The 27,900-nt window shown below is 41.5% G+C and overlaps 1 protein-coding gene across 5 annotated transcripts in view; it reads left to right on the top strand.

The window, feature by feature from the left end:
• The window catches only part of AFF1 (ALF transcription elongation factor 1), a 202,457-nt gene extending 177,121 nt beyond the window's left edge, over positions 1–25,336 (top strand). For all 5 annotated transcript variants that reach the window (XM_077882800.1, XM_077882798.1, XM_077882799.1 and 2 more), the window contains 9 exons: positions 8,823–8,926; positions 9,880–10,132; positions 10,813–10,904; positions 11,074–11,134; positions 14,881–15,017; positions 15,610–15,678; positions 16,284–16,421; positions 18,803–19,008; positions 20,045–25,336. In XM_077882800.1, coding sequence (XP_077738926.1) covers positions 8,823–8,926; positions 9,880–10,132; positions 10,813–10,904; positions 11,074–11,134; positions 14,881–15,017; positions 15,610–15,678; positions 16,284–16,421; positions 18,803–19,008; positions 20,045–20,166 — 1,182 coding nt within the window. In that variant the 3' untranslated portion in view covers positions 20,167–25,336. The remainder of the gene's footprint in view (positions 1–8,822; positions 8,927–9,879; positions 10,133–10,812; positions 10,905–11,073; positions 11,135–14,880; positions 15,018–15,609; positions 15,679–16,283; positions 16,422–18,802; positions 19,009–20,044) is intronic.
• Positions 25,337–27,900: the final 2,564 nt, after the last annotated feature.

The following is a 27,900-nucleotide window of genomic DNA, read 5'->3' on the forward strand; positions in this document are numbered from 1 at the left end:
GCAGGGCCGCGCTCTGCAGGGTGGATTGTACCTACTGTTGGCCCGGAGCTGGCTGTGACCCGAATTGTCTTAGAAGAGGCGGGAAGTCTTTGCTTTGATCTGCTATAGCCTTTGCTCCTATACCAGAATGACCCTGTCCCTGGGGACCTGCGTGCTTCCCACTCTGCCGGCAGGCATTACCAAATGCTGGATCCCTTCAGCAGTCTGGCTAGTTTGAGAAGAGGTGAGGCAGTCCTTGAAAAAGCTATCTTGTTTTAGGATAATCTAGCATTTTCAGGTGCACTTTTTTTCTGATAACATTGGTATTTGCCACCTGACCCATTATTAGGTTTTGCCCTTGAAATTAATATCTTACATGAACTGAAATTTTAATCAGTATTCTGAATTACTGAAAGAACTGCTGTATATTAAATCTTACTCTTCTGGTAGGATCCTTTTTAGTACTGATACTATATCTGTATTTTAACTGATGGCTGCCTAACACCTCATTAATTTGAAACTACCAGATTTAGAATTTGTGACCTCTATTAAAGACTTTTATTAATAAGCAGAAAGTTATAAAAAAAAGTTATAGAGCTATTAAACATGCGGTTAGGATATCTTGTGGAGTAATACCGGGCTGATAAGGATATATTGTGAGGTAATGAAAATCTGTCGTTTCATTTATCACCATTTTTGGAGATTTCATTTAAGGAACAAACACAATGAAAAAAAACCACATTTGTACATTACTTAAGATCCTGAGTTAACTTGGACATACCACTATTTTGGATAGTCTCATTTCTTCCTATATCCTGAATCACTGAGCCCCCGATACACTTTTTGCTGATGCTTCATGGTGAAAGATAAGTGAATTTTTCCCCTAGTGGCATTCCAACCTAATCTGTTCCAGATTCAGAGTAAAAGGCACGGGAAGGGCCAACTCTTTCCTGCTGACAAGGGATAAAAATTTTAACACTTTTATAAGTACACCAAAAACTTCTTACTCAGTCGTGGAAGTTGAACTAAGAATAACAAAGGACAAAAAGATCCTGAAGCCTGTTGTCCCGTCTGTGTGATTCCACCAATTACTCCACCAGGTTAAAAATATAACATGACTTTATCAAATAGCACAGGGTGACTGTTTTCTCCAGAAGCTCGTTGAATGAGATGTGAGGGTGTGTATTACCACTGTAACCGCAGCTGGCAGCTCAAGTCCTAATTGGTAGTGCTGCTCCAGCTAGAGGAGGGCATATTCCCATGTCAGGGAACTTTTCAAATGATATGTGTGTGTGTTAAAGGTATAAAACTTTATGGATGAAATGGCGATGGATCTGGCTAGGAAAAAAACGCCTGCATCTCATATCCCTGAGAAAGGTTCAGAAATACACTCCTTGGGGCCCTTGAGTGGCTCAGTCAGTTAGGCCTATGAATCTTGGTTTTAGCTCAGGTTATGGTCTCATGGGTCTTGGGATCAAGCCCCTTGCGGGGCCCCATGCTCTGCATGGAGTCTGCTTGAAGTCTCTCTCCCTCTGCCCTGCCCCCCACTCCCTGTCTCTGTAAAATAAATAAATCTTAATAAATAAATAGATAGATAGATAGATAAATAAATAAATAAATAAATAAATAAATAAATAAATAAATAAATAAATAAAACACAACCCTCCTTTACCTCCCCTTCCTCCTGGGAAATATTTTATCACTTACCTCTCACCTGTCATGGTCCTGTCTAATCTCAAGTGAACCTTCTGCATTAGCTGGATTGGGGAGAAGTATTCGCTTCTAAAATACTAACCGGATGGGAATATTAGAAATTGGAGGCTCTGCAGACAGTTCTCAGTCCCAGTCCATACCCCAGTGCAAGTCTAGAAGCATTGTTTGCAGCTCCGGAACAGGAAAGTCAGCTCTCCCTGTTGAGTATTTGAGCTGTGCGCTCTAGGCTCTAGAAAGCCATTCCCAGCCCTTGGCCCTGCTCCACCAGGGCGGCTCATTTATCTCTCTCTGTTTGGAGGATGGAGAGATAATGACCTGCTCATCTGAGTCAGATACATGCTTGCTTGAATGCTTTGGCAGGCAGGGAGAGATCTGCCCCTGGGAACAGTTTACCTCTCTGCTGTGATACTGACAGGATCAGGGTCTGAACCAGTGGTTCCAAACCCTGGCTACACATGCTGGTCACCTGGGGAAGCCTTTATTGCCTATGGCAGGATTTGCACCCCCTACCTTACCCCCTCCATTGGTGTTTTCTAAATCCTAATGTCTAGCAGAGCTGGGAAGTGCTGGAGCAGAGCCATACCACAGGGCTGAGATTGTACAAAGCTAGTTCTTTGGTTCAAGAAGTTCCTCCACTGTGCTACATTTGAACATCTTGGATCTAGGCAACCAGGAATTCCTTGCCAAAGTATATCACTAGTTAGAAGCTTTCAGATAAATCAATTTAAAAATAATCAACTGTATACTTTTTTCATGATCAGAGAATCACAGTCTTTTGGGTTTATTCCTGCTGTGTGCCCGATATTAGGAATATTGAGCATATGAACCTGAGATCCTGCCCTATATGGGTGGACTTCATCCTGTCCGGACCCTGATTCACCTGTTCAGGCCTTCCCCACAGAGCAGCTGTTCCCCCCAACATGTGCACCTGGGCCTCAAGGCAGGCAGGGCTGTTCTCAGGTTAAGCCTGTGCACTCTTTCACAAACTCAGATGGTGACGATTTGTTCATCTTCATTTTAAGTGTGAACACTAGAAAAAGATCTCTGAGGAAGTAATGAGAACAGTTGAAGAACATGCCTGGTTCTTCACATGAGTGAAATTTCATTTTTCTTTTGTATTTTCTTTCTTTATTTTGTAGTAGACCCCATGCCCAACATGGGTCTTGAACTCATGACCCTGCTATTGAGTTGTATGCTCTCCTGACTGCACCAGCCAGGCACCCCTGAACTTTAGCTTTTCGTTTAAACTCTGTTTCTTTCATGGTGCCAAATTTAGCAAACATTTTCAGAGAGTTAACCAATCCTTGTAACGATTTTAGACTTAAAAGCATGAGAAGATAATCCTAAAGACATAATGGTGGGTTGTGGCAGCTCTGATGAAGCTGTCACATGTTGCCTCTGGAGAAAAGGACGAGGCAGGGAGGCAGGTCATGACGAAAAATGGAGAAAAGTGTGGGAGTAAATAGGCATGACTTGACATCATGCTCCCTACAGAAACTGCAGAATTTCATCATCTAGCTTACAATTTAGAATTTAAAATACTACTTGTATTTTCACTTACTTAATTCATAAATCAAGCTGATGTCTTTGCAGACTAGGAAGACAAACGGAAGTCAGGAAGTACAATATAATGAAAACAGTGCAGCACAATTGAGCATATTCTAATGACACATCTAACGTGCATAGAGCTCCATGTATGACTTTAGCATATTCTAGGCACTTTTGTAGATCATATCTCATTTAATTTCAATCATTGTATAGATCGCCTTTCAAATAAAATGCCAGACTGTCCTAACCATCATGTAGACAAATATCTCTGTCCTTTCATTTTTCTAAATAATGGCTTCACTGACCAAGATGCTTTGGCATTTTGGGAAATAACATTTCAGAGCTATCAATTATGTCAGTTTTGGGGAACGGGAAAAGGAAATTATGGGATGTGATGGGAGTGCGCATTTTTATTGCTTGTGAATGGTTGGTTCAGTCCCTTCCTTCTATCCAAGATCTGACCATCTTTATTTGGATTGTTTATTCAGACCAACATTCCCAGTTATTCTTCAAAATCAAGGGTTTAAAACGTCATCCCTTATAGTTTCCTAAGGCCATTGATGTCTAATTTCATCATGTTTTGTTAGTTACCCCAAGAAGGGCCTCATAAACATATGAGCATGATAGTGAAGACTGATTTAAACTGTTCTTATGGGGGTACCTGGGGGGCTCATTCCGTTAAGCATGTGCCTTTGGCTCAGGTCATGATCTCAGGGTCCTGGGATTGAGCACTGCTTCAGGCTCCCTGCTAAGCAGGGAGCCTGCTTCTCCCTTTCCTTCTCCCCCTGCTTATGCTCTCTTGCTCTGACAAACAAATAAAATCTTTAAAATAAATAAATAAACCATCCTCATGCCTGTGTGTTTCGTCACCAAGAAGGGGGGAAAATGGGTTTTTTGTAATACTTATCCCAGTGCCTCTAATCTGTCTTCTCAGTAAGTCCCCACCCTTGTTCTTGGTGCTGATTGGCACTGTATCATCGTCTTCTTGAACCTCCTGCAGGGACACACCTCGAATTTCCCAGATGGCTGCTTCTCTACTTTTCCTAACCCCAGGTGCTACCAAGCCCATTTGCTTCCCTGAGGGAGATGACAGCCTTAGAGTTTGAGTGCTAAGAGCCTGTGGGTTGCTTGTACAGCTGCTCCCTTTCCTAGGTGAGATCTGGGAAAGCTCTCACATCACCTGGCTGCTTAGCCAACGTAGTTCTGGAACTCCTGTGTGCTCACTCTGCCCAGTCCAGTGATGTTCGTTCTTCTCTTTCACACCTGATGGGTTTTTTGTTTGTTTGTTTGTTTGCTTTTGTTTTGGTACACAGGTATCTGGTTGGGGGGATTATTGGAGAGAAGCACAAGGTCATAGTTCAGGATGGGTTCACGGACTCTGATAGTGTCATCCCTGGCTCAGTCCTTCCATTGTCCCCATTCTTGCCACTCCAGGGCCTGCGCCCTCATCCCCACCCATTTCCCTTTCAGAAGCTCGTCGTCTCTATCATAGCTAACTAAGCATCAGGGAGACCAACCTTCTACCTGTTAGAAACTCTGTGGCCTGAAATGAGTGTCCGTCCTAGAAAAGCTGTCTTCATTTTCCCTCTGCTACCTGTAGGTACTTAGATGGTGAGCCAGATGCCAGGGCAGGCATGAGGCCGCTCTCTCCCAGAAACCACCCTGGCTCAGCACTGTCCCATCTCTTCCTTTTATGGTCTTCATACTTGCCCTTCTGCTGTACCCTGTAGGTGGAGCAGTTTTTGGCAGATAATCTGGGCCACCTGATCCAACTGGTTGAGAAAAGCAAACAAGTCAACAGCCTCCTTTTGTTGTGTAGATGCAGGCTTGTGGAGATGCTTATCCTTCTGGAAAAAGGGAACTTCCAAAGCCCAGACCTCATACAGGGTTGACCTGTAAGTAAGCCACGGGCACAGGAGACTTCTTTTTTCTCTTGAAGAGTGAGTACCCGACTCTTGTCTCATTTTCAAATGGCTTCTTGTCCCAGAAAAACCTTCAGAAGTCCTTGCCTCCTGCTTTTCAGTCTTGGAATTCAAGACTGCATCTCCTGCCACTGAGTGTTGCTGGACTCCCTGCTTGCTTTCCTAAATCCACCCCCTGAGAGTTGTCGCACAGCCCAGCTTGCCCAGGGGCCTCCACTGCACCCTTCAGCTGCTCAGCTTGTGCCACTTGACAAACGTTTATTCCGGGGAAGCCTCTGTGACTGTTCCAGACAGAAGATGACAAGGTTTCAAGTGCATAGTGTACGGAAGTACTGACCTCAAGCCCACAGGCTTGAACTCAGTCAAGCAAGGAAAATCACAAGAAGGGGAATGTTGTTTGATTTAGTTTAATGGCTTACTTTCTCCTAGCTTACCAAATATTATCTGTTTGTAAGTTCTGCGTATCAGTGTAATGAGCATATTATTGCCAACATGGGTGTTAAATGCTAGTGTCAAAGTTCGTGTGTTTGGTGATTTCTTGAGGGTTATTTTGGCTGTTCTCTTGAGTCACCGACTGGCACAAGCCAAGGTTATGTCCAGTTTGTGAGGATTGACTCACTATGAATCTTATTTTCATGTGTGGTATATAAGGTCTACCACTTTGGGTTACCGGCATGTCCTAAGCAGCATGAAGATATACAAACAAAAACTAACTCTCCACCTCTGGGGTTTGGTGGGGTTTTTTTGTTTTGTTTTGTTTTGTTTTGTTTTTAAGGAAGTAACCTTGTGGACAGTTTATGCCTGGTTTTCCCTTGGGGACTTATTCTCTGTGTCATTAATTGGCTGGAAATACCTTCCACTGGAAAAAGTATATATTGCCAACTACCTCCTGTACAAGTTAATATCTGTCTGGGTATTTTAGCAAATTCTGTGACTTGGCCTAAAGGTAAATCTCCCATCTTTTTGCATGGCTTGCTAGGCCAACTTTCTAGCCCTTAATTTAAAACTGAGAACTCACTGGGCCCAGTGGTGGCAGAGACTCTTGGCACAGTAGGCTCCTTTTTTTTTTTTTTTTTTTTTTAAGATTTTATTTATTTACTCATGAGAGAGACACAGAGAGAGAGGCAGAGACACAGGCAGAGGGAGAAGCAGGCTCCATGCAGGAAGCCTGACGTGGGACTCCATCCCCGGTCTCCAAGATTAGGCCCTGGGCTGAAGGCAGATGCTCAACCTCTGAGCTACCCGGGCTTCCCAGGCACAGTAGGGTTTTAACTGACAGGGAGAATAGTAGGGTTCTGTTTTAACCCAGTCATTTCCAATTCACTCTCTTCTCTGCCAACATTGATGGTCTCTGGAATGTTAGCAGGACGAGTTGAATTGTGGATCTGTGTGCTGTGCAGAACCCCACCTAGGAGGGCTCCCCTGGCATGTGCCGGTACCTTTCATTTTCATGTCTTCTGAATTGTGCTCCAGAATTCTGCGGCCGGCCCCTGCTGCATGCCACAAGAGAAATAGCTGTGTGAATTGCCCTCTCCTTGTTCAGCTGTGCCTTTGAGATGTGCCTATTTATGTACATCACATCATCTCCTTACCTGCTCTCCCAAGATGTTTTTTCTCTGGTCTTCTGTAATAAATGGTTATTATTTCTGGGCAACTGGTCTCTTTTTTATCTTATCTAACCCATACATTTTTTTTTTTAATTTTATTTATCAGAGGAAGTGAGGAGCAGAGGGGGAGGGAGAAAGAGAATCAATCCCAAGCAGACTCCCCACTGATCACAGAGCCCAGCATGGGGTTCCATCCCACCACCTCGAGATCATGACCTGAGCCAGTATCCAGCGTTAGACACTTAAATGACTGAGCCACCCAGGGGCCCCTCACCTGTACATTACATAGTTTCTTCTTTGCATTGACTAGTTGGAAGTTCAGAGTGCAATTTACAGATTGGCACTAGAAAACTGTAGCACAGCACTGCAGTAGCACAGTACTATAGCAGTACAATGTAAACCACATATGTTATTTTATTTTTTTTACATACGTAATTTTAAATTTTCTAGTAGCTACATTTAAAAATATAAAAAGACCAAAAAAAAACTAGTGAAAATAATTTTTAGATTTTTATTTAATCCAGCATATCTAAAACAGCACCACTTGAACATTTAATCGATATAAAAATCATTACATTTCCCATTTTTTGCACTAAGCCTTTGAACTTGGTCCCTTTGGACTAGCTGTGTTGGAGTTCCATCTAGATACTGTCTGGTGGCTGTCGGGAGTGCACAGGCCATGCAGAATCGGCCTCTAGGAGAGTGAAAGCCTGCCCTTGGATTTCATTTCTCTTCTCTACCCATATTTTCCCTTCTTAATATTTTCACTTGTACACACATCAGGAGATTGGAGGTATTAGGTACCTTGAATGATCCATTTTGAAAGGAGACAAACTTTTTCCAGTGGAGTTGTGAAGGGCTGAGTGGACGTGTATGCTCAGGCACATTGGTTTGCAGAATATCTGGTGGAGGAGGGGCATGTTTTTCCTGTTACCCTTCCTTTGAGTGGGGTCAGGCTGCCTATTAACGTCTGGGCAGAGCTTGAGCCTGCACATCTTAACTTACTGCTTTTTCTTGGAGAAATTCAGGGAATGAGGGAGAGACAGCGGTGAAAACTGGGGCCTCCCACTATCAGTTAATTTGAAGAACGTTTTTTTCCTTTAAGGCATTAAGAGAGGATTTCAGGTTTTTTAGGGATTGTCCTAGATTGGGTGGTGTCCCAGATTTCTCTCTTGGTGAACAACTGACAGTTGGAGGAGTTTAGTTCTAAATGTGCATCAGAATTAATTGAAGGACTCCCACCAATCACTGCACTGTCACTTGTTGTTCTTCCCATGGAGTCATTACGTGAGCCCAGACCAGTGGGAAGGAGGCCACTGTGAAGTCACTGAGTCTACGTGAGACTTGCTGTAAGCTTGGTCTGTGTGTTGACAAGTGAAAAAGACTTTTGCCATGAAGAATTCTTTGTTCTCTTAATGATTGCGTGTGTTTATCTTGCACTTTAGTTGGTGTAAACAGATGTTTTTGAGGTATGTGACTCTCCATAGAATTAGATAGCTCTTCTGCTCATACTCTTCTCTCATTAAAATTATACTTACCCTTCATTTTTTTTCAAATTTTTTGAAAAATAGAAACACGTGTGTCCATATGTATATATATAAAGATAAAGACAATCTCTTAAAAAGAAATTAGTGGGTATAAGTATATAAGCAGATAGTCCTTTTGAAAGAGAGAGGCTGTCCTTATAAAAATCATCTGTTGTTACTTGCTGTGAATATGCATGTTTTATTCTTTTATATTTAGAAAAACATCAGTGAGATATTGAGGACCATTACTTACCCTTCTGTTGTCAGCTATGATTTAGACATCCTCCCTTCCCTGGGTGGGAAGAATATGCCTTCCTTATGTGAAAACCTGTCTCAGTACAAATCTCATCAAATCTCGATTGCTTCCCTCAACCCCCCGAAATACAGTGTACGTACTTGTAAGTTTGCTGTGTGTGGAGGTGTCACCAGAAGTCTAATTACTCTTACTCCATTTGCTGTGTAGCATTTTCTGTTTTATCTGTACACCTGTGTTCCTAACAGTGTACTTTGTCATGCAACGCTAACAGGCTGAAGCTGAGAAAGACCATGACAGCAAGAAAGCCAGACTGGAGAAAGAAACCAAGTTGCAGTCATTATCTTCATCCCCCCACAAAGAATCTTCCAAAACAAAGTGAGTATAGAGATTAGCAGCGGCCTTGAAAGGTGATCAAGTCTTCCCCAGGCTCGACAGGGCAAAATCATTTTTCTTCTGCAGTAGGAGTGGATCAACACACTGTCTAGCTCATTTTGATGACTTGCTAAGTTCGTTTCATGTTGCTTTCATCCACGAGGCCCTTTTGGGAATGAACAGTTCATTGAGCCCAAACCTAGGTTTATCAAAGACATTTTAACAATGGAAAATTTCCTGAACATCTGGAAGTAATTTCTTTCTAAAATAATTTTTAATGAAAAAGGAAGGGTACTCTTATAATCCCTACTTTGCAGAATTGGAGACAGAGGCACAGAGAGAAAGTGACGCCAATAGTCACAAAATTCTTGACAGATGGAACTACCACTTGAACCCCGGGAGCCTGGGAACATCCAGGCTGACTCACTAAGTCTCCTGCTTTGGGGAGAGGTGGCCACAGGGCAGGCGGCTAATTCCAGGAAGTTGTGAATATAAAAAGTTATTATTCACTCCCTGGTTTATTCAAGAAATCACTGCATAAAATGACCTGGCAAAAGAAAGTAAATGCATAGTGTCACTGGGTGGGAGCCAACAGATTTGAGAGGGAGGGTGGAAGAAGGAGCAGAGAGAAGGTGACAGCTGGGCTTGCCCGCTTGTCCAGCAAAGGTCCAGGTTGGGGCACAGCTAATGAGATTAACTTGGTTGGGGAAGTTAGGATCTCTGGCAGACTCTATGAGTTTAGTGACAAATCACACAACTTAATCCATTATTCATAGATAGGACTAGATCTCTCAGAGGTACCTGAAGTCCCTGAAGTTTGGCCTTTCTATAAGAATGGATTTCATGCTCTGTGATTTGTTAATTTTTGGTGTCAGCAGCCATTTTACAACTAAACTACTAAGCTAATGTGTTTCGTGTTCTGCCTTAACTTAGTTTTGTGTGATGTTTCCTTCCAGAACACCCAGGCCCTCCTCTGAGCCCTCAAAGAAGGAGATGCTTCCCCCCCCACCTGTGTCATCCTCATCCTCATCCTCATCCTCCCAGAAGCCAGCCAAGCCTGCACAAAAGAGGCCAAGGCGGGAAGCTGATCCCTCCAGCCAAGACGCTTCCCAAAGTGCCAGTAGTAGCAAGGGCAACCACAAAGACTCTTCCACTCCCAAGCACAGAAAAGTAGAGGGGAAGGGATCTGGAAGCAGTACAGAGCACAAGGTAAGCAGGCAAGGCTGGAACTTAACGGAACGGAATACATCAACACATCATTACATCTTTACTTTAAATTCCCAAATAAGAGAAGTTCCCAATGATGATTTTTCAGAACTCTTCATCACTGTTAATAAGGCAATAATGAGTTATTTGTGTTTAAACTTACAGAGGGAGAGTAAAAAAGGGAGAAGGAGAATAAAAAAGATGACTACTATTCCATGTTGTTTAGATGTCAGTTTATTCTTCTTAAAGTGGTTCAGAGGTGAAAGATCAGAATAGATTTTATCGTGTTGATTTTCTATCAGTTGTCTTGCAGTAAAGAATGCTACCTGGTTAGTTCTTGGTTTGCATGTCACCTACTGTCGTTATTGGCTGTAATGGGAAAAATGTAGCCACTTTCTCTTCTGCTGACCTGGGCTGGGTGGGTGTGTATGTGTGTCAACTAAGAGAAAATGTTATGTTTAGCTTATCTGTGCTCTTTGACATTTTTGTCTTACATCTTTCTAGTCCTCAGTATAACCAGAGCCTATAGTTTCAGTTGAATCTAGTTGGGAAAATGGGTGACCAAGCTGAATTGTACAGTGCTTGATTTTCTCTGTTCTGAACTGGTATTTTGGTCTAATTTAGAGGGGTGGTCAGTGGTTTTAACTGTTGGAGTGTGAGCTGTATGATGATTTTTTTTAAAGGGATCTTCTGGAGATAGTGCATATCCTTTTCTAGTGCCTTCTTTGCCAAATGGTAACTCTAAACCAGGGAAGCCTCCAGTGAAGCTTGACAGGTAAGACCTTGAGTGTTCTGTCCCCCTCAACCCCGTTCATTTGAAACCGCCCCCCCCCCCCCATCTCCTCCCATCCTTTTTCTGCCCTCATAGTCTTAAGGTCATCTTGTCCCAGTCTTAATAATTCCAGGTTCCTGTGACCCACCCCTGATGTTTGCTTCTCTTTCAGACAACAAGCAGATTTTCACAGGAAGGAGGCCAAAAAGTTGAAGCAAAAAGCAGAGTTAATGGTCAGTTTGGCTCTTTCATCCCTTTGGTAGAAAGTTTTCTGATAAGATAGATATCTGTTATCTCATTGAATTCCCTATCACTGGACGGCAGGGGTGGAGTGGGGAGGGCCAACATGGGCTGCGAAATAAGCGGGATCAGCGGGTCTTAAGGAGTGAGGGGTAAGGGATTCTTAGTGAAATTATTTTCTTTGACTCCATCTGAACATAGGCAAATGTACAGGGTACCTAGTGACAAGTTTTATATGTAAATGAATGGAAGTTAAATCCACCCAAAAGTGTTTGATTTAATTAATATATGCCACTGGATCAGTGGATCAGTTCTTTGGATGTAGAAGACAAGGTCTGCTATTCAAAGTCTGTCAGTTTGTGTTTAACCTGAAACATTTCAGGAGATGAGGTAGTCTGTGCTCCAGAATGGTCTTAGAGCCCTTGAGATAATAACCTGAGAGAACAGTAGACCAGTGCCATTAGGTAAGATTTTAAGATGGAGGTAATGATTGCACTGTTGGTGAACATACTTTTAAAAATGAGCTGTCTTTATCCAGTGGCTGTTGGGACTTTCTGGAAAGTGGTGCTTTTGTGGTTAATTGCATACGCAATTAAATGTACTTTTACTTCTCTGCTGCAGTATAATTAGATAATGTTTGCCCTTTGTTGTGTTTAAATATCTAAGACTTGGGCGCTTTTATTTATTTAATGTATTCTCCAAACCCAAACCCCTACGAATACCACTTACTGAACCTTGTACCACATGAGAAGAGCATGGTGGCCACTAATGTCCTGGCCTGGTGTTCTTCAACCCCAGGCTGTAGGCGGGCATCTCTTCTCAGGCAGGCGAGGGAAGGCTGGACTAGACCCTTTATCAGTCCCTGTTCATCAGGTCAAGATGTTTATCAAGTCCTTACTATGCGGGATGCTGTGAGGGGGTCAAAATTAAGCCTCTCTATGTAGACCTGTCTCCAAAACAGCCCTGTTACTAGGATGGCCTGAGTCAGATTAAGATGTCTGCACTAAAGGACAGTGTTTTTTCTGGCCTGTCTTCCAGCTCTCCAAAGTTGGTGCCAGAACCGTAAGAACCTTTAGAATTTTGCAAGAGAGTAAATACTCAGTGCTTTGTCAGCCAGTTATCTAACACTTACCTTGAGGTTGAATGTTTTTCAGCCACTAGGTTCCTTCATTATTCAAACAGTAGTCCAGGGAACTTTCTGTTTTGCTATTAATTTATACAGATTCCAGATGCACCTCTTCTACTCCCTACCTTAGCTGCCCATATATTCCCGTGTGTACAGGGCAGTCCTGATTTATACCTTGCTGCATCTCATTTTAATAGCTAATAAAAGCTCATTTCACCGTGAAGTTATGCTGGTTTGCATAAAACCCAGAATGGCAATCTCTTTATAATATTCTCCTTTAATTGAGCAAGGTCTCATATAAGTTCATTTTGCATTCCAGGTAGTTAAGTTCACCACTGAATAGAGAGGAATGTATTTTCTCTCTGCATTGTACTCACTGTTGAGTAGGGAGGTGAGGATGCTACTGCTTGAACACTGTCTCTGGAGCTGCAGAAGGAGCTGTCTCGGAAATATTTTCATTATTAGCCTTGCAGAATACGTCCCTCAGAGAAGTAGATATTGGCAAATTGTTTTACTATAGTTCCTTTTGTTTGTACACTAAGGCCAGTACAAATCTTGGAAATTCCATGAAAGAGATGGCATTGAGTAAGTAAATATGAGGAGTCATAGTCTCACCAGTGAAGCAAACCACTAAAGCCCTATACTGCTGATAGAGTGGGCTTTGCCAATTTGATTCTTATTCTTTCTGTCACTAATTTTCTTTTTCTTTTTTTGGAATATAAAACAGATTTTTTTTTTATTAAACACAAAATACACTTTTCAAGTATAAGAAGTTGACAGCACTTATTAAATAGTGTTTCAAGTTTTTCTTAATTTTTCTTTATTTTTAAATGCTAGTTAGTTACAATATAGTGTGATAGTTTCAGGAATAGAATTTAGTGATTCATTACTTACATATAACACCTAGCACTCATCACATAAGTGCCCTCTTTATTGCCCACCCCCCCCCCCACCAGCTTTCCCTTCAACAACCCTCAGTTTGTTCTCTCAGTCGAGTCTGTTTTATGGTTTGTCTCCCTCTCTTTGTCCATCTTATTTTCCTTCCCTTCCCCTATGTTCATCTGTTTGGTTTCTTAAATACCGTATACGAGTGAAATCATGATATTTGTCTTTCTCGGACAGACTTATTTCAGTTGACATAATACCTAGCTCTATCCTTGTCACTGTAAATGGCAAGATTTCGTTCTCTTTGATGGCTGAGTAATACTCCTTTGTGTGTGTGTGTGTGTGTGTGTGTGTATGCACACTGTGTGTGCAGATTTATTTATGTATGTATGTATGTATGTATTTATGAAAGTCACAGAGAGAGAGAGAGAGGCAAAGACACAGGCAGAGGGAGAAGCAGGCTCCATACACCGGGAGCCCGATGTGGGATTCAATCCCGGGTCTCCAGGATCGCGCCCTGGGCCAAAGGCAGGCGCTAAACCGCTGCGCCACCCAGGGATCCCCTGCAGTTCAGTTGTTTATCCATTCATCAGTCAGTGGACACTTGAGCTCTTGAGCTCTTTCATAATTTGGCCATTGTAGACACTGCTGCTATAAACATCAGGGTGCACGTGCCCCTTGGAATTAGTGTTTTTGTATCCTTTGGGTAAATACCTAGTAGTGCAATTGCTGGGTCGTAGGGTAGTTCTATTTTTAACTTTTTGAGGAGCCTCCCTACTGTCACCAATTTTCTGACCCTGTCTTCTCTAGAAAAAATATTTTAGAATCAAGCTATTTTTTAAAAAAATTAGTAGCCCCACACCATCTTTCCTTGCTGATTTGTCACCATCTTCTTATACTCCACTTGCATCTTTGCTGCTTTTATTAATTCTTTTTGAACATATCAAATTGAAAACATTAGCAGAAACTACGAGCTTGGATATGCATTGCTCTTATAACACATGGTCCATATGACAAATGTAGAGAAAAGGTGGAGGTGCTCATCGCAGTCTTGGAGGAGGTGGCTGTGTTCCAGTGAGGAGAGCATTCAGTGACAGGGTGTGCTTTCAGGTTTACGTGAGCACCAGTATTCGATTTCATTCATATTTCTACTTGCCCTTTAAGGGACTCTGAAATTTTATCCCTGCTGGCTGGCCCAGGGATAGCCTTGTACATTTAGCCCTGACTTCCAAATGAGATTGGATGATCTGTTTGGCTCTAAAATACATAAAACAATTATTGTTAGAATTAATATTTAAGATGCTTATAAACCATAATGTTTCCTGTTGCACGTAAGATAAACACCACAAGTACAAAGAAATTTGTGTCTGCATCATTCTAGATATGTAGAAAAGTCTATTTCTCAGGAAAATTATATAATGAGAAATTGCGCCCTAATAACAAGGAGAGGATGTGCTTACTGCCTTGGTTTTTGAATATGTAGTTTAAGACTTAGAGTAGTCTTAATAAGATAGTTTTCTCTTTTCTATTAAATTTTCTCTAAAAGAAATTTTTCAGTAGGTGAGAGCCAACAGGCTTTGGTTGTCACTGTGAATTCATTTGTTCTCACAGTTTTCCTTGGCCATAATTAAACTAATACAGTGGAGGGGAGAGGGAAGGTAAAGACTGTGTTTGAGAAACTAAACAAAAGTCTGTCTTGGGCCTAATACTGACCATATTCTTCTACAGATGGACAAGGTTGGGAAGGCTTTTAAGTACTTGGAGGCCGCCTTGTCCTTAATTGAGTGTGGGATTGCCATGGAGTCGGAAAGCCCAGCCTCCAAATCGGCTTACTCGGTGTACTCCGAAACCGTAGACCTCATTAAGTAAGTGCCAAGTCATTTTGCCATCTTCCTAAGAGCTTCTCTTTCCTCACCTTTATTGCCTGAATCCATTTGAACTCAGTTGGAAGACAACTTAATAAAGGAGAGCTTTAAAAAAGTGACTGATCCAAGACTTTTTCTTGGGTCCTAGACGAAAGTTGTATCCTGGATGAAGTGCTAGAATAGAGGGACTGAGTCCAGCTCCGTCCTTTTGCCAAGTGTGCTGTGAAATGCCAGACCTTTCAGAGAGAGGCTGGTTTTTCCAGTTTGGTTTTCTTATCAGATGCGCTGGCAGCTCAGTGTGAAAGCTCCCTTCTTCATCTGTATTTGGGCAGGGGACCCAGTGAGGACACAAGTACGTGGTTTCAAGCAGGTAGACAGGCCAGAGAAGAGAAGAGACATGTCCTTGCCTGCTTTTCTGAATGGCCTGAATTACTGCTCTAAAGCCTGGGGTTTTTTTCTTTGTGGTTTTCATGTCTACACATCTTCAGGAAAATCAACATAAAACCAAGACAAATATAATAAGATGTTTTTGCATCTGGGGTTTTCTAACTGCCTTTGTTTAACCTGGTGTATTTTTTAAATTTTCCTATAGATTTATAATGTCATTAAAATCCTTCTCAGACGCCTCATCTCCACAAGAGAAAATATTTGCTGTTTTATGGTGTGTACTTTTTACTTTGTCTAAATAGTATTTGCTTTTGCACCTTTTGCTGTTATAAAAAAGATTTGGAAGTTTGTTTTTTTAACGTGGAAATTAATAATGAAAGGTAGAACAATACCAGAAAGTAGGATGTGTGGTCAAAGGGGTTAATCCCACTGATACTTTGTATGAAAGGCATCTATTGCCATTTTACTGTTGACTCAGTAGATGCTTTGGTCTCGTGACTTGAATGATATTCTTGTGTATTTGTGTTTTTCCGCCAATATTTACTGAGGGGTGGGGATGAAGAGAGAGAGAGAGTGCCTTAAGCGGGCCCCACACCCAGCATGGAGCCCAACCTGGGGTTTGATGTCAGGACCCTGAGATCATGACCTGAGCCAAAATTAAGAGTCGGACACTCAACTGACTGAGCCACCCAGGTGCCCCTACCAATAGTTCCTTTTGATGATAGTTTGAACAATACAGTAAGATTCTTAAGATAGTCTTCCTCAGGTAGATGAGGAAAACCCAATGTGTTCCTCAGGCTATAAAAGGCTAGTTATATGACTTTCTGTACTCATGTCTATAAAGTAATACTTCACTTTAACTTCTGTTTATGTTCATAGCATGCGTTGTCAGTCCATTTTGAACATGGCGATGTTTCGTTGTAAAAAAGATATAGCAATAAAGTATTCTCGTGCTCTTAACGAACACTTCAGCAGTTTTTTCAAAGTTGCCCAGGCACCTTCTCCATGCATTGCAAGGTAATGAAAAGTCTAATTTATGTAATTTTCAAAATTGAGTGCTTTCTTTATTTACCTCTTGCTTTTTGCAACCATCTGTAGGACTCTGGCTTTTCAAAAATTGTGTATATTTATGTGCTGATTTGCCCCTGAAACTTAAATTATTTGCATATCTCTACCTTTTTGAGGAATAGTTATAAGTCCAGGTGTTTGCTGATTAAGTAACATAAAAAGATAATTACAAGGAATATAGGGTCAACATTTTAGAGCTTTGAGAATCTTCAGATAGGCCTAACAACACAAAACAGAGGCAGAGCCAATCAGATAGTCTTTTCTCTGTCTATATGACATGTGGTCTTGTCATTTCAGGTAATAAGAACTTTCCAGAACTGTATACCCTTACCTAGGATCCATGAGAGTGATAATAAAAATGAAAAAAAATTTTTTTTTTTTTTAGATTTTTTAAAATTTTTATTTATTTATGATAGTCACAGAGAGAGTGAACGAGAGAGAGAGAGGGGCAGAGACATAGGCAGAGGGAGAAGCAGGCTCCATGCACCAGGAGCCCAACGTGGAATTCGATCCCGGGTCTCCAGGATCGCGCCCTGGGCCAAAGGCAGGTCCCAAACTGCTGCGCCACCCAGGGATCCCCGAAAAAAAAAATTCCTACCTAAATTTCACCTCCACCTCACCCCTACTACCCCCACTTTGTGAAGGAAGTTGTTCATCTGTGCCATAAGATGTTGGAAAATAGAATTTTTGTGCAGGTTGTTAAAATGAAGATAGAATTTTCTTCCCTATAGTGCTTGCCTAGTATTTTTTTTTTTTTAATTTGGTTATACTCCTTGAAAAGTTTCTGGTTCTAATAAGTTTTGCTATTTTAAGAATATCACCTAGAAGATTGCCCCATTTCTAGCACATTCAAGAGAAGAAATTCCCATATGGCCTGTCTTTATTTTTTTATTTATTTATTTTTTATTTTTTTTTTTATGGCCTGTCTTTTAAAAAAGACAGAAAGAAAGAAAGAGAAAGAAAGCAAAAGCCCTGATTGAGAAGTAACTTCTTTCTTCTGAAAATTTTCATGACTCTCACCTCTGAGATATTAATTCTTAGTAAGTTGTCAGTCACATTATTTTATATAACTCCTTCACCATTTGTCCAGCCACTATATAGCCTTCTTTGTACGAAACCTTGTTTTTAGGTACAGGGAATAAAGCAGTAAGCAGAGGAGGCAAGAATCTCTGCCCTCATGGAGCTTCCATTCTAGTTCTTACAATATACATTCTGCAGGAGACATTTAGGGTCCCTGCAGCCCCCGAGGGCAGATGTACCCAATCATGGGGCTCCTGTTTGACCCATCTTTCCATTACTTTTTATTTATTTATTAAAATGAATGAATTCACACAAGAAGCAGAGACACGGCAGAGGAAGGAAGAAGCAGACTCCCTTTGGGGACTCTGATGTGGAACTTGATCCCAGGATCTCAGGGTCACAACCTGAGCTGAAGGCAGACATCCAACCACTGAGCCACCCAGGCACCCTCCATTACTTTTTATGTCTAAGCGTTTTCCTTGTATTTCTCACTTGATGCACATCAAGGCCCCCATTAACCTGCATGTGCAGGTATATGGCCAAAAGGGGAGTGAAGGGAAGACTGTGAAGCCCCCGATGCATAATACCTTTTGCCCAGTCTCCTTGGAAGCTGTCCTGTATTCATTTAGTCATGGATTCAATAGTTACATGTGAAGAGCCTACTCTTTGTGCTAAGTGCTAGAAATGCAAAGATTAGGAAGAAATGGTTCCAGCCTTCAAGGAAGGAAAAGGAATAGACAGAAAAGTAAAATGGGATGTGATAAATGCAGTAGATAAATTAAAAGGTAAATGCAAAGAGACCAGCTTAGGTGGTGGCTGAAGGGAAGCCTTGCTGTATCCCTAGTGTCTAGAAGAGTGCCGAGTGTAGAGTAGGTGCTCGGTAAGTATTTGAGCGAAAGAAAGAATGAATGTATAGGAGGTCAGAACCGTCTTCACAGGGAAGCATTGTCTTGGTAAAGTTAGAATTGAGGGGATGGGGGAAAGAAGGGATTCCAGGCCAAGGGAGTAGACTGTAAATGGAGCAAGCATATTTGGAATATAGATAGGTCCACCTGATTCTGTGTCCAGTGAAGGACACGTTGCCTCCATCCATTTACTTCCTCTGCTTGGTGGGTCCCATTTTGTTGTCTTTCATGAAATAAATTCCCTAAATACTGAAGGTGAAGGGTGTCTCTGATCTTTTGGAAGCGATTGTCAATTTGGCTAGTACACACTGGAACTTTGTAATTTGGACTGCAGTCCCAGAGACAATAAATCCATAGTCCTCGGGTAGGTGATTAACCAGTTGTCTTCTTTCTTTCGCCTTTTAGAAACACAGGCACACCATCCCCTCTCTCTCCAGTTCCTTCTCCTGCCAGCTCCGTAGGGTCCCAGTCCAGTGCTGGCAGCATAGGGAGCAGTGGTATGCCTGTCACCATCCAAAACATGACATCTTCTTATGTCACCATTACTTCCCATGTCCTTACCGCCTTTGACCTCTGGGAACAGGCTGAGGTCCTTACAAGGAAGAATAAAGGTAAATGGCTCTGTGGTGGTAATTACCGGGGCAGGGGGATCGGGAGGGAGTAATGTGGTTGGTTTGTGCTTTATGTTCAGTGTTTGGAAGAAAAGGAAGTATGTAGGTATTTGCTCTCCTCACATCTCCTCCGTTCTGCCTCACGCCTGAGCCACACTGCATGAGCTCTGCAGCTTGGAGCCAGATTTCTGTGACTAGATCTCAGCAAAATTAAATTAGAAGTGGTTGTAGCACCTTGCCCGTCCAGAAGTTCTGGCATCGTTTATTCCAGCTTGAACTGAAATGCTACCAAAAGGGCAAGGCAAGTGAAGAAGGGAAGTCACTGGCTGTCTTTGGGCACAACCAGTTTGGTATGTGAAGTAGCGTAACCTCAACAGCAAGTGACGTTATCTGCTTTCAGCGTATGTTAAGAAAGACGGTTTGCAACAGTATAAGAAGTATGGCGTAGTGAATATTCCCGAGACTTCTCTGAGAAGCAGGCCCTTGGAGAAATTCAAGGTGTAGGAGGTGGTAGAGCTTCTGCTATCAGAGGAACTGCTCCGTGTCGTACCGCGACCACTGAGTCACTGCGTCTGTGTAACTGCCGCATGACCGTCATTCCTTAGTTCTTCTGGCTGTAGGGGAAGCGGTGGCCAGCCGGCTCTAGCCACTTAATTTTCTCATAGCTTCTTACAATTTAATTTTCTTTCATAGCAAACTAAGGATGCTTTTAACACATTGGGGATTTTTTTTGTTTTGGTTCACGCATCCATTGATCCAGTCGCATAAATTGGGGTATTTTCTGGCACAAGCCATCTGCCAGGCATTATGGATTCAGCTCTAAAACTAACCCAGTTCTTATCCTTCTAGTCTAGTGGAGGGATGTGGAGAACTAGTGAGCCATTATAGTAGATTGTGACTTTTTTTTTTTTGTCTGGGATGAAGTATAGAATAATGTGGGGGATACGGTTGCTGAAACTTTGACTTTTTAGGTATCCGTTTTTATTTTCGTGTGTGCAAATGTGTTTACTTGGTTTTGGTTTTGTTTTGTTTGCAGAATTTTTTGCTCAGCTCAGCACAAGTGTGTGTGCCTTGGCCCTCAACAGCAGTTTGATGGATCTGGTGCACTATACAAGACAGGGTTTTCAGCGGCTAAAACAAGCAACCAAAACACCTTAACGGAGGCCCAAGTTGATTTGATGGCTTGGGAACTTTTTTGCACATTGAAAGCCTCAAAAACAGTTCAGACGTTTGTCTCATCAGGACACCAGACTCGAGAAGAGAAGCACCATGAGATGGCCAGGACATGTGTCCACTTAAACGTTCAAGAACTTATGTGATCGTTGGTTGGACATGGTGGTTGTGCAGAAGCAGCAATGAGGAGGCTGGCCTCAGAGATGATCTTGCCTTTCCTAACTAAAGGACAGAAGTGCAATGTAGACTAAGTGGGCGTATGAGTGGTCTAGAAACATTTCCGTACTTTTTTAAACCAACAGGATGCAAAAGGCAGATGAAATGAGGAGAAGCAGTTTCAGCTCTGAAAGCAAGTTCATGTCCTCTCAGTAGCCACCCCAATCTATTCCCAGAAAAATTTTTAAACAATGAATTTTGGTGTAGGGTTTTGTGGATGATTTTTTTTTTTTCCTTTTAAGTTCAGGGGGGAATGTTTGTTTAGTAAATTCTAATGGTCATCTGTAAAGCATAAGTTGTGAAGGACTCCACTGTACCCCACTTTCTGCACATGAACAGTGGCTTTGATAATACCAAGTATTGTCACAATTTAGAAAATTGAAGGCAACTCCCCCCCACACCCCTGTTGCCTGGAGTACCACGCGTTCACCCCAGTTCGGATTTCTCTGTCACTGCTGCAGTCAGCCTGAGTCAGAGCAGTGGAGGGAGGAGCTGCCGCTCATGGGGAAGCCATCTTGAGATCGCATGCACCATGGAGGACGTGGTGCTGCCGTCTCCGCCCCCTGCTTCAGCGAAAGGCAGTCACCATTGACTATATTCTGACTTTTCTACTTGGGGAAGAAGGGAACCAACATTTATACCTGACCAGATGGCTAAAATGCTTTTTCATTTTTGTTTAAGTAGAGCTGGGATTTGAGGTGCTGATCTGTGGTCTACAGTTATGTGGTAACTCATGTTGTCTAACCAACACACAATTTTGTCAGCAAAGAAAAATGAAAACTACTTCTTAGAGAGGCTATATTTTTCTGCTACAAATTATTTTATATTTATAGCAAAAGTAGATTTTCTGAGCCCTTGATTGTCTAGGGTAAATTAACTCCCTGAGAGGATGTGGAGATTTGGGTGGTTAATTTGACTTAAAAAAAAAAAAAAATTTGTCACCACATGCCTTCACTCCAAAGTGTTCTCAATCAACTAGATTTGATTGGATTGAAGAGGAACCGTGGCCTTCCCATACACTGTTATTGCCATATTATAGACGTTAAACCAAGTTCATAGGGAATAACCTAAAATGAAAGAACACAATCAAAATTCCCACATAACCATAAGCACAGATTTTTTTTTAATTGAAACTTTGAAGGTTATTGGAAGCATTATTTTGAGTGCAGTGTTTTTAAAAAGCCAATTCTTTATATCCCTTTTAGAAGTAGAATTTGCACACATATTAAAATTGAGGAGTGAGTGTTATCACTACTGTTGGTTCATTTTTTTTCTCCCTTCGTCCCATTCTGCCCCTCTCCGTTTTGACTCCTATCAAGAATGTTTGTCATTTTCATACTATTCATGAAGAAAGGTGGACCATCTTTATTACAAAGAGGTCGAAGATCTGTACGAGGAATGCAAGAACTTGGTGATTTGGTCACTAATATAAGGATGTGTAGAGGATGGGAGTGATGATTTTTCATGTATGAATTGTTTGCGTGAAGCTGTTCCTTCAGTGTCTAATCCAGCCTATCCTCTTGTTATCCTAGCTAGTGTAGTGGTTTGTTACCTCATGTTTAGGTGAAAGCCAGAGTTACAGCAGTAGTAGTATCTGAGCGTAAGAATTGGATGTGTGATCTTGATGGGCCTGTTTCATTCATTGATGTTCTAAAGCAAGGCCATTTAACAGAACCTTTGGTTAAATGAGCACTAACTGCCTGGTGGGTTGTGGCATTGTGTCCATCTCTTACATGTGTGAGACCAGACACCAGAACCAGGTTGATGGGATTGTTTAAGTCTTTTTTTCCCCCCCTTATTCACTTGGCCCCCCTGGCCCCGTTTCCCCTACCATTCCCTAATACAAGTCACCTGTCAGTTTGGAAGGGTATGTCCTTTTAGGGACAGGTTCTGATCTATGCAGATTGTGTTGGAGTGTGTGTGTATGTGTGTGTGTTCTGTTGGTGAGAGCGACAGCATTCCTGTGACTTAAAGACATTTCTAAGCGATTTCTTAGCCACTTCTAAAATTGGTTGCTTTTTCAGTGGCCTTACTCTTCTTGTGTAGTGTTCCCCACCTCCAACCTTTATATTAAAATTTTATTTGTCCCTTGAAAAACTCATCAATTTGCAGAGATCAATTTGTAGTATTTTGATCGTGGAATATTTCTAGTTCTTACTGCATTATACCGAAAAGAGGATTCCCAGTGGCTACTTTTTAAATAGAGTATGAAAAATAGTGGCTGATGAATCCTTAATGTTCATAAGATCTTTTTCTTGTTTCAGTTGTGTATAGAAATCTAAAGAATTTTAAAAATCACAGCAGTTTTTCACTGCATGCTTAAATTCCCAAAGGCAGAATTTGTACTGGGGTAGATAATTGAAAGGACTAGATTATAAAATGAGACAAATACAGAACATCTTAAGGAGTGAAAATTGAGTGTAAAATCTTGCCTTTGGCACTATAATTTTGTGTGTGCGTGCGTGCGTGTGTGTTTACTAGGAAATGGAAGAACACTGTTTCACTTTTTAAAATGTTGAATGTTTCTGTCCTTTCTGTAGATAATTAAAATGTGAATCACTAAACTTGAGATTTTTAGCCAGACTAGGGGCCCTGATAAAGAATGAAAAACACTTCACTGAAATCTACCAAATTGCACTGGGTTAAGAATGTGAAAACCTTCACCGCACGCTCGCTGTGGTAAAGAAGCGAGGGTCCAGCAGGCATATTATCAGGACGAGAACTGCAATAGAAGGACTGACTTCTACGAATGATACTAAATGAATCTGATTTTTTTTTAATAAAAGGACTTTCCTTTATTTTATAGGTCTGTTTTGATCAAGAAATTTAGCTTTTGCCCCTAGACAAATTTAAACACACTTACATCCTCTAATTTCAGATCTCAGGCTTTTGAGAAGCTAACTGTCCACCCCTTTCTGGCTGAAAGCTTGCCTTAATTGGTACCTGAAATATTTATGTTAATAGAACCAGGAGCTTACTATTTCTTTTATGATTCCTGTCCAGTAATTTTTAGAAGCAAAAAGATGAACCATTGCATCCTCCAAAATGAACAGGTTTTATATCTGACATATGAAAGGAGACGTGTGTGTGTTGTGCATGTGCATACATTCATACACAGAACAGGAGGCTGGTTGAATTGGATATATTCATTGTGTCTTTGTTAACCAAGCCTGATTTTGAAATCCTAATTTGAGGATAATGCTGTATTTATTTTGATGTGGCTTTAAGACCTGTTAATGTGGGTCTTGTATCTTTTGTTCTGCTTCGTGAAGTTTGAGGCATAATTATTCATCTTAAGGTAAATGAATCATCAAATTAGGCTTGATTCCCTACCTCCCACCACAGATTCTACTTTTTTCTTAAGGATTTATTTTCCCAGACACTACACAAATCTTTGAAAAACTTTGCCACTTCTTCTACTATGCTCTTTATCATCAATTACCAGTATTTAAATTTTGCAGGAATATTTGGGCTTCTTTTAGAAACATAAATGCAGAGCTTTGCTCACTGGAAAGTGAGTTGTACATTGTGGCTATGGAGGGGTGTCAGGATTATGGCGATACTTACTCCTTTGTTCCCTTTCTGTAGTGGGTTGCCTATTTTGATTGTTTTTCGTCCTATTCAGAATTAATGGATGTAAGGTTTTTCCTGTGCCTTTTTATCTTTGTGCTTTTGTTTGCTGGAGGTGGAGTGGTGTTGGGGGATTTTTCCTTCAAACAGTGCAAGTGATATCTACCACATGAACCTCCAATATGCAATCCAGTTGTGTTGGCTTCTCGGAGACTAAGAATGATGACCACTGGCCATGTTCTTCAGTTCTTATGATGAGTTGGCAAGGCGCTGTCTACTTAAGGGGGCTGTGAATTTCCTCTTGTCCGGGGGAAATCACACTATGTTCCGCTGTGCAACAGATATCAACAGGTACTGTGATGGGTAGAAAAGTGCCTATATTTCTCTACCCACAAGGGCAGGAAGGAAACCTACAGCTCCCTGTGAGCCTACATAGTACTATATTGGCCTGGAAAGACAAGGGAATAAGACCACTGGCAGCAAGGCTGGCCAAGCTGCACTGGTGAGAGTGGGCGGTGGCTCACCTGAGGAAGATAATGTGCTTTGCTTCAAAGTAGATGTTCAAATGATGCTTCACACAGGCAGTATTAACTTTGCCTTTTGTTCAGGCCATCCACATGTATTGTTAAAATTACTGCACATCCCCCTCAGATATCAAGTATACACTGTTCATGGTGTGTGTGTGTGTGTGTGTGTTTGTAGGCATGTGTCCCAAATCTTTTTTGTTTTTTCTGAATGTGATCATGTTTTGGATGATACCTGAGCAGGGTTGCCTTTTTTTTTTTTAATTTATTACCATTATATATTATATTATATTATATATTTGTTGCTTTCTTATAACTATAGAGGAAGTCAAATCTTGGTATTAAAATTGTTTAAAAAGGAATAAATTGTCCAGTTGATAAATGATCACTGGTCTATCTAAAATATGAATTTGTCTTTAGTTATTGTGGAATAATGTGCCAGCTATCTAGTCCACACAGTGATTTTGTATGTAGGATAGGGAAGCAGTGATGCTCTCAATGGGAAGATGTGCAACACGAGTAAGGGGGGACTCCATGTATTTTATCTACTTCAGCAATGGAACTGCAACTTGGGGCTTTTGTGAATAAAATTTAGCTGCCTTGTATAGTCCTTTGAAAGAGACATATGTGATCTGTGAAAATTATAGTTTTCTTTTTTTAGAAGAAAAATTTGCAAAAGATCTTTCCAAAGATAACGTGCCACAGATCTTTTGTTTGTTGTTCTCTGTAATGAGGATTAATTGCTGTTTAAAAAAAATGTAATTGACTTGTTAATCTTCAAATTCTTTCCTTTTCACAAGAGGATCGAACTGTTAAAAAAAATCAATAAAAATTTAGAGAAATCATTGGGGTTGAATCCATGCTTTCATTTTGCCTGAATAAAGTGATTCCTAAAATTGCTATATGTAATTACCATTTATAGCCAAGAAGAGTCTGACATGGTGGGATAACAGAACATGCCCTTACTCACAATGTGTATTAAGTGTTGAAATGGGGAAAGACTGGTGGGTAGAGGGTAGGTCATCCTTCTCTTTGGCTTACTTTTAAGAACTTCAGTCACCCACAGATTAGCCTAATATCATCAGTGTGGCATCATTCTCTTTCCCACATTAAGTGCCAGGTGCAATGGTGACCATCATTTGCCTATTTTGAATGTTTGTTGGGTGGACCGATTGGTGGAATGTTGGTATTGAAAGGGATTCTAAAGGCCATCGGGTCTCTCCTCCCTTTGTAACTCTGAAAGAACTAATGTTCTGCCTCAATGATGTTAGTAAATCAGAAAGAACCTAGGTGCTGAAATCGGACTCCCCTGAATTTGAATCCTGGCTCTTGAGTTTGCTCTGTGGCCTTGGGCAAGTTACTTGACCTCTCTGGGGTTTTCTCATAAACTTTGTTGATTTGCGACCTACCTAGTAAGATGATCAGGATTGCGCTAGATGGTAACGGAGAGTGCTTAGCGTGGTGCCTGCCGTGAATGCTTATTGGCTGATGGCTCCTTCAGTTTACTCCTTGCCCTTACTGCACCACAGTCCCCCCAACACCTGCCCCCCAGCCTATGGCTGAACACTGATAAAGACCTCACTACCTGCCACCACCTTTTTCGTTTTTTGTTCCTTAGGTTAGGCTGACCTCTGCCTACCATCGGGCCTCCTGAACAGACACCCACTGTCACTCCGCAAGCTCGTGATGAGTCGACCAGCAGCAAGCACTGGTAAAGCGCACGATGGCAAGCAAGTGTGGGGCAGGGAGTGTTTTTAGTCCTTCTTCAGAGAAGCTATAGGGCAGATGGGTCATAAAATCTCTGGTTTTCATCTTTTTCACAGAAGCTGTCCCATGTCCTATCTTGTCTGTTACTAATTTTCAGTTGTAGTTGTCCTTTGTACGATTGTATCAGTTTATTTAACCAACCTCCTTGTTAGACATTGAGATTATTTGTAACTAGGGGATATTATAAAGAATGCTTCCACAAACCTCCCTGAAATCAAACTATTTGAAACAGATTCAGCAATTAATACTTTACCGTATTGTCCTTGAGTAAATGGGTGCATGTATATATTTATGCTGAATTAGAGGTTTCAGCCCTAGCAGGTTCAGGCATTTCCCAGGACATTTTCCAACACTAATATCATGTTAACAGCTAAGAAACATTTTCAACAAACGTCTAATATTCAGTTCATGGCAAAGTTTCTGTAATTGTCCCTGAAGGGTCGATTTTGCAAACCAAGATTCAGTTAAGTTTCATGCATAACATTAGTCATTATATTAGGAAAAACCTTTTAAAAAATATGATGTCCTCTTGTTTCCCAAAGTGTCCTTCAATTCATTCCTCCAACTCCTTTATTTCCTGCAAACTAGGTTAGATCTTAGACGATTATATTTGGCAGGACCCCACAGGGGATGTAGTATGCTTCACATTGTGTTCTATCAGGAGGCACCTGAAATTGTTAGTGATGCTAACTTTGAACGTTTAGTCAAGATGCGACCCCTGAAATGCTGTGGTGAATATGGGCTTTTCCATGGCCCAACAGCTTCTGACACTTAGTGATTTTAGTATGCATCGACAAGCCATTCCTTTAGCAGTCCCGGGTATTATGTTTAAAGAATGCAAAGGGAAAAAAGAAATCACCTAATTCTTTAGGTGGAAAACAGTGTCTTCTGATGTTTTCATTCACATTTTATCCCCGTGGCACTCTTTTTTTCCCCATCACATACCAAGGCGCCATTCGCAGCATGTGGGTTATATGGCCAATACCCTGAGACCTAGATCAAATGCCCCAAACAGTAGACACGGGGAAGGTTTTCACCTAAATCATGTCATGAATTCACCAGCAGGAAGGGTTCTCTTAAGGAAGAGAGAGGATGCTGAGCAGCAAAAAAAGAATAGATGATTCCCTTCCGGGCTATTCATCTTTTTCCTTTTGATTTCTGTATTCAAGATATTAATCTCTTAGGTTAGAAAGGTTTCTCTCAAATTATCTTTTGCTTTTCGGTTTTTATTATGGCACTTTTAAATAAAGTTTGTTTTTGCTTTATGTAGGCCAACCTCTGCCAGTGTGTGTGCACTTTCTGCCGGTGGTGCCCTGCGGCGCACCCGCGCCGTCCCCCCTGGAGCAGAGCAGCTGCGTCCCGGCGGCAGCTCCAAGGTAAGCAGTCCTCGCCCTTCGTGTGCTGCTCAGTCTTTGTACCGGCAAGTATTTGGGCACTTGGGAGCCTGAATTTCTTAAATAGGTATTTGTTCACTATTTGCCAGGTGGTTGGAAATGTAAATTGTCACACCCAGGCTACGTTTCCTTAGGACATCTAGGTGTTTAGAGTCCTCCAGTCCATTCTCAATGACTTTGAAGCCCAATGGGTCTTTACCGTAACATAATCCGAGGTTTATCTGCTGCTACTTTGGCTGTGCTTGGTT

The sequence above is a fragment of the Canis aureus genome, chromosome 33 (assembly GCF_053574225.1).
Source record: "Canis aureus isolate CA01 chromosome 33, VMU_Caureus_v.1.0, whole genome shotgun sequence".
Classification (NCBI taxonomy): domain Eukaryota; kingdom Metazoa; phylum Chordata; class Mammalia; order Carnivora; family Canidae; genus Canis; species Canis aureus.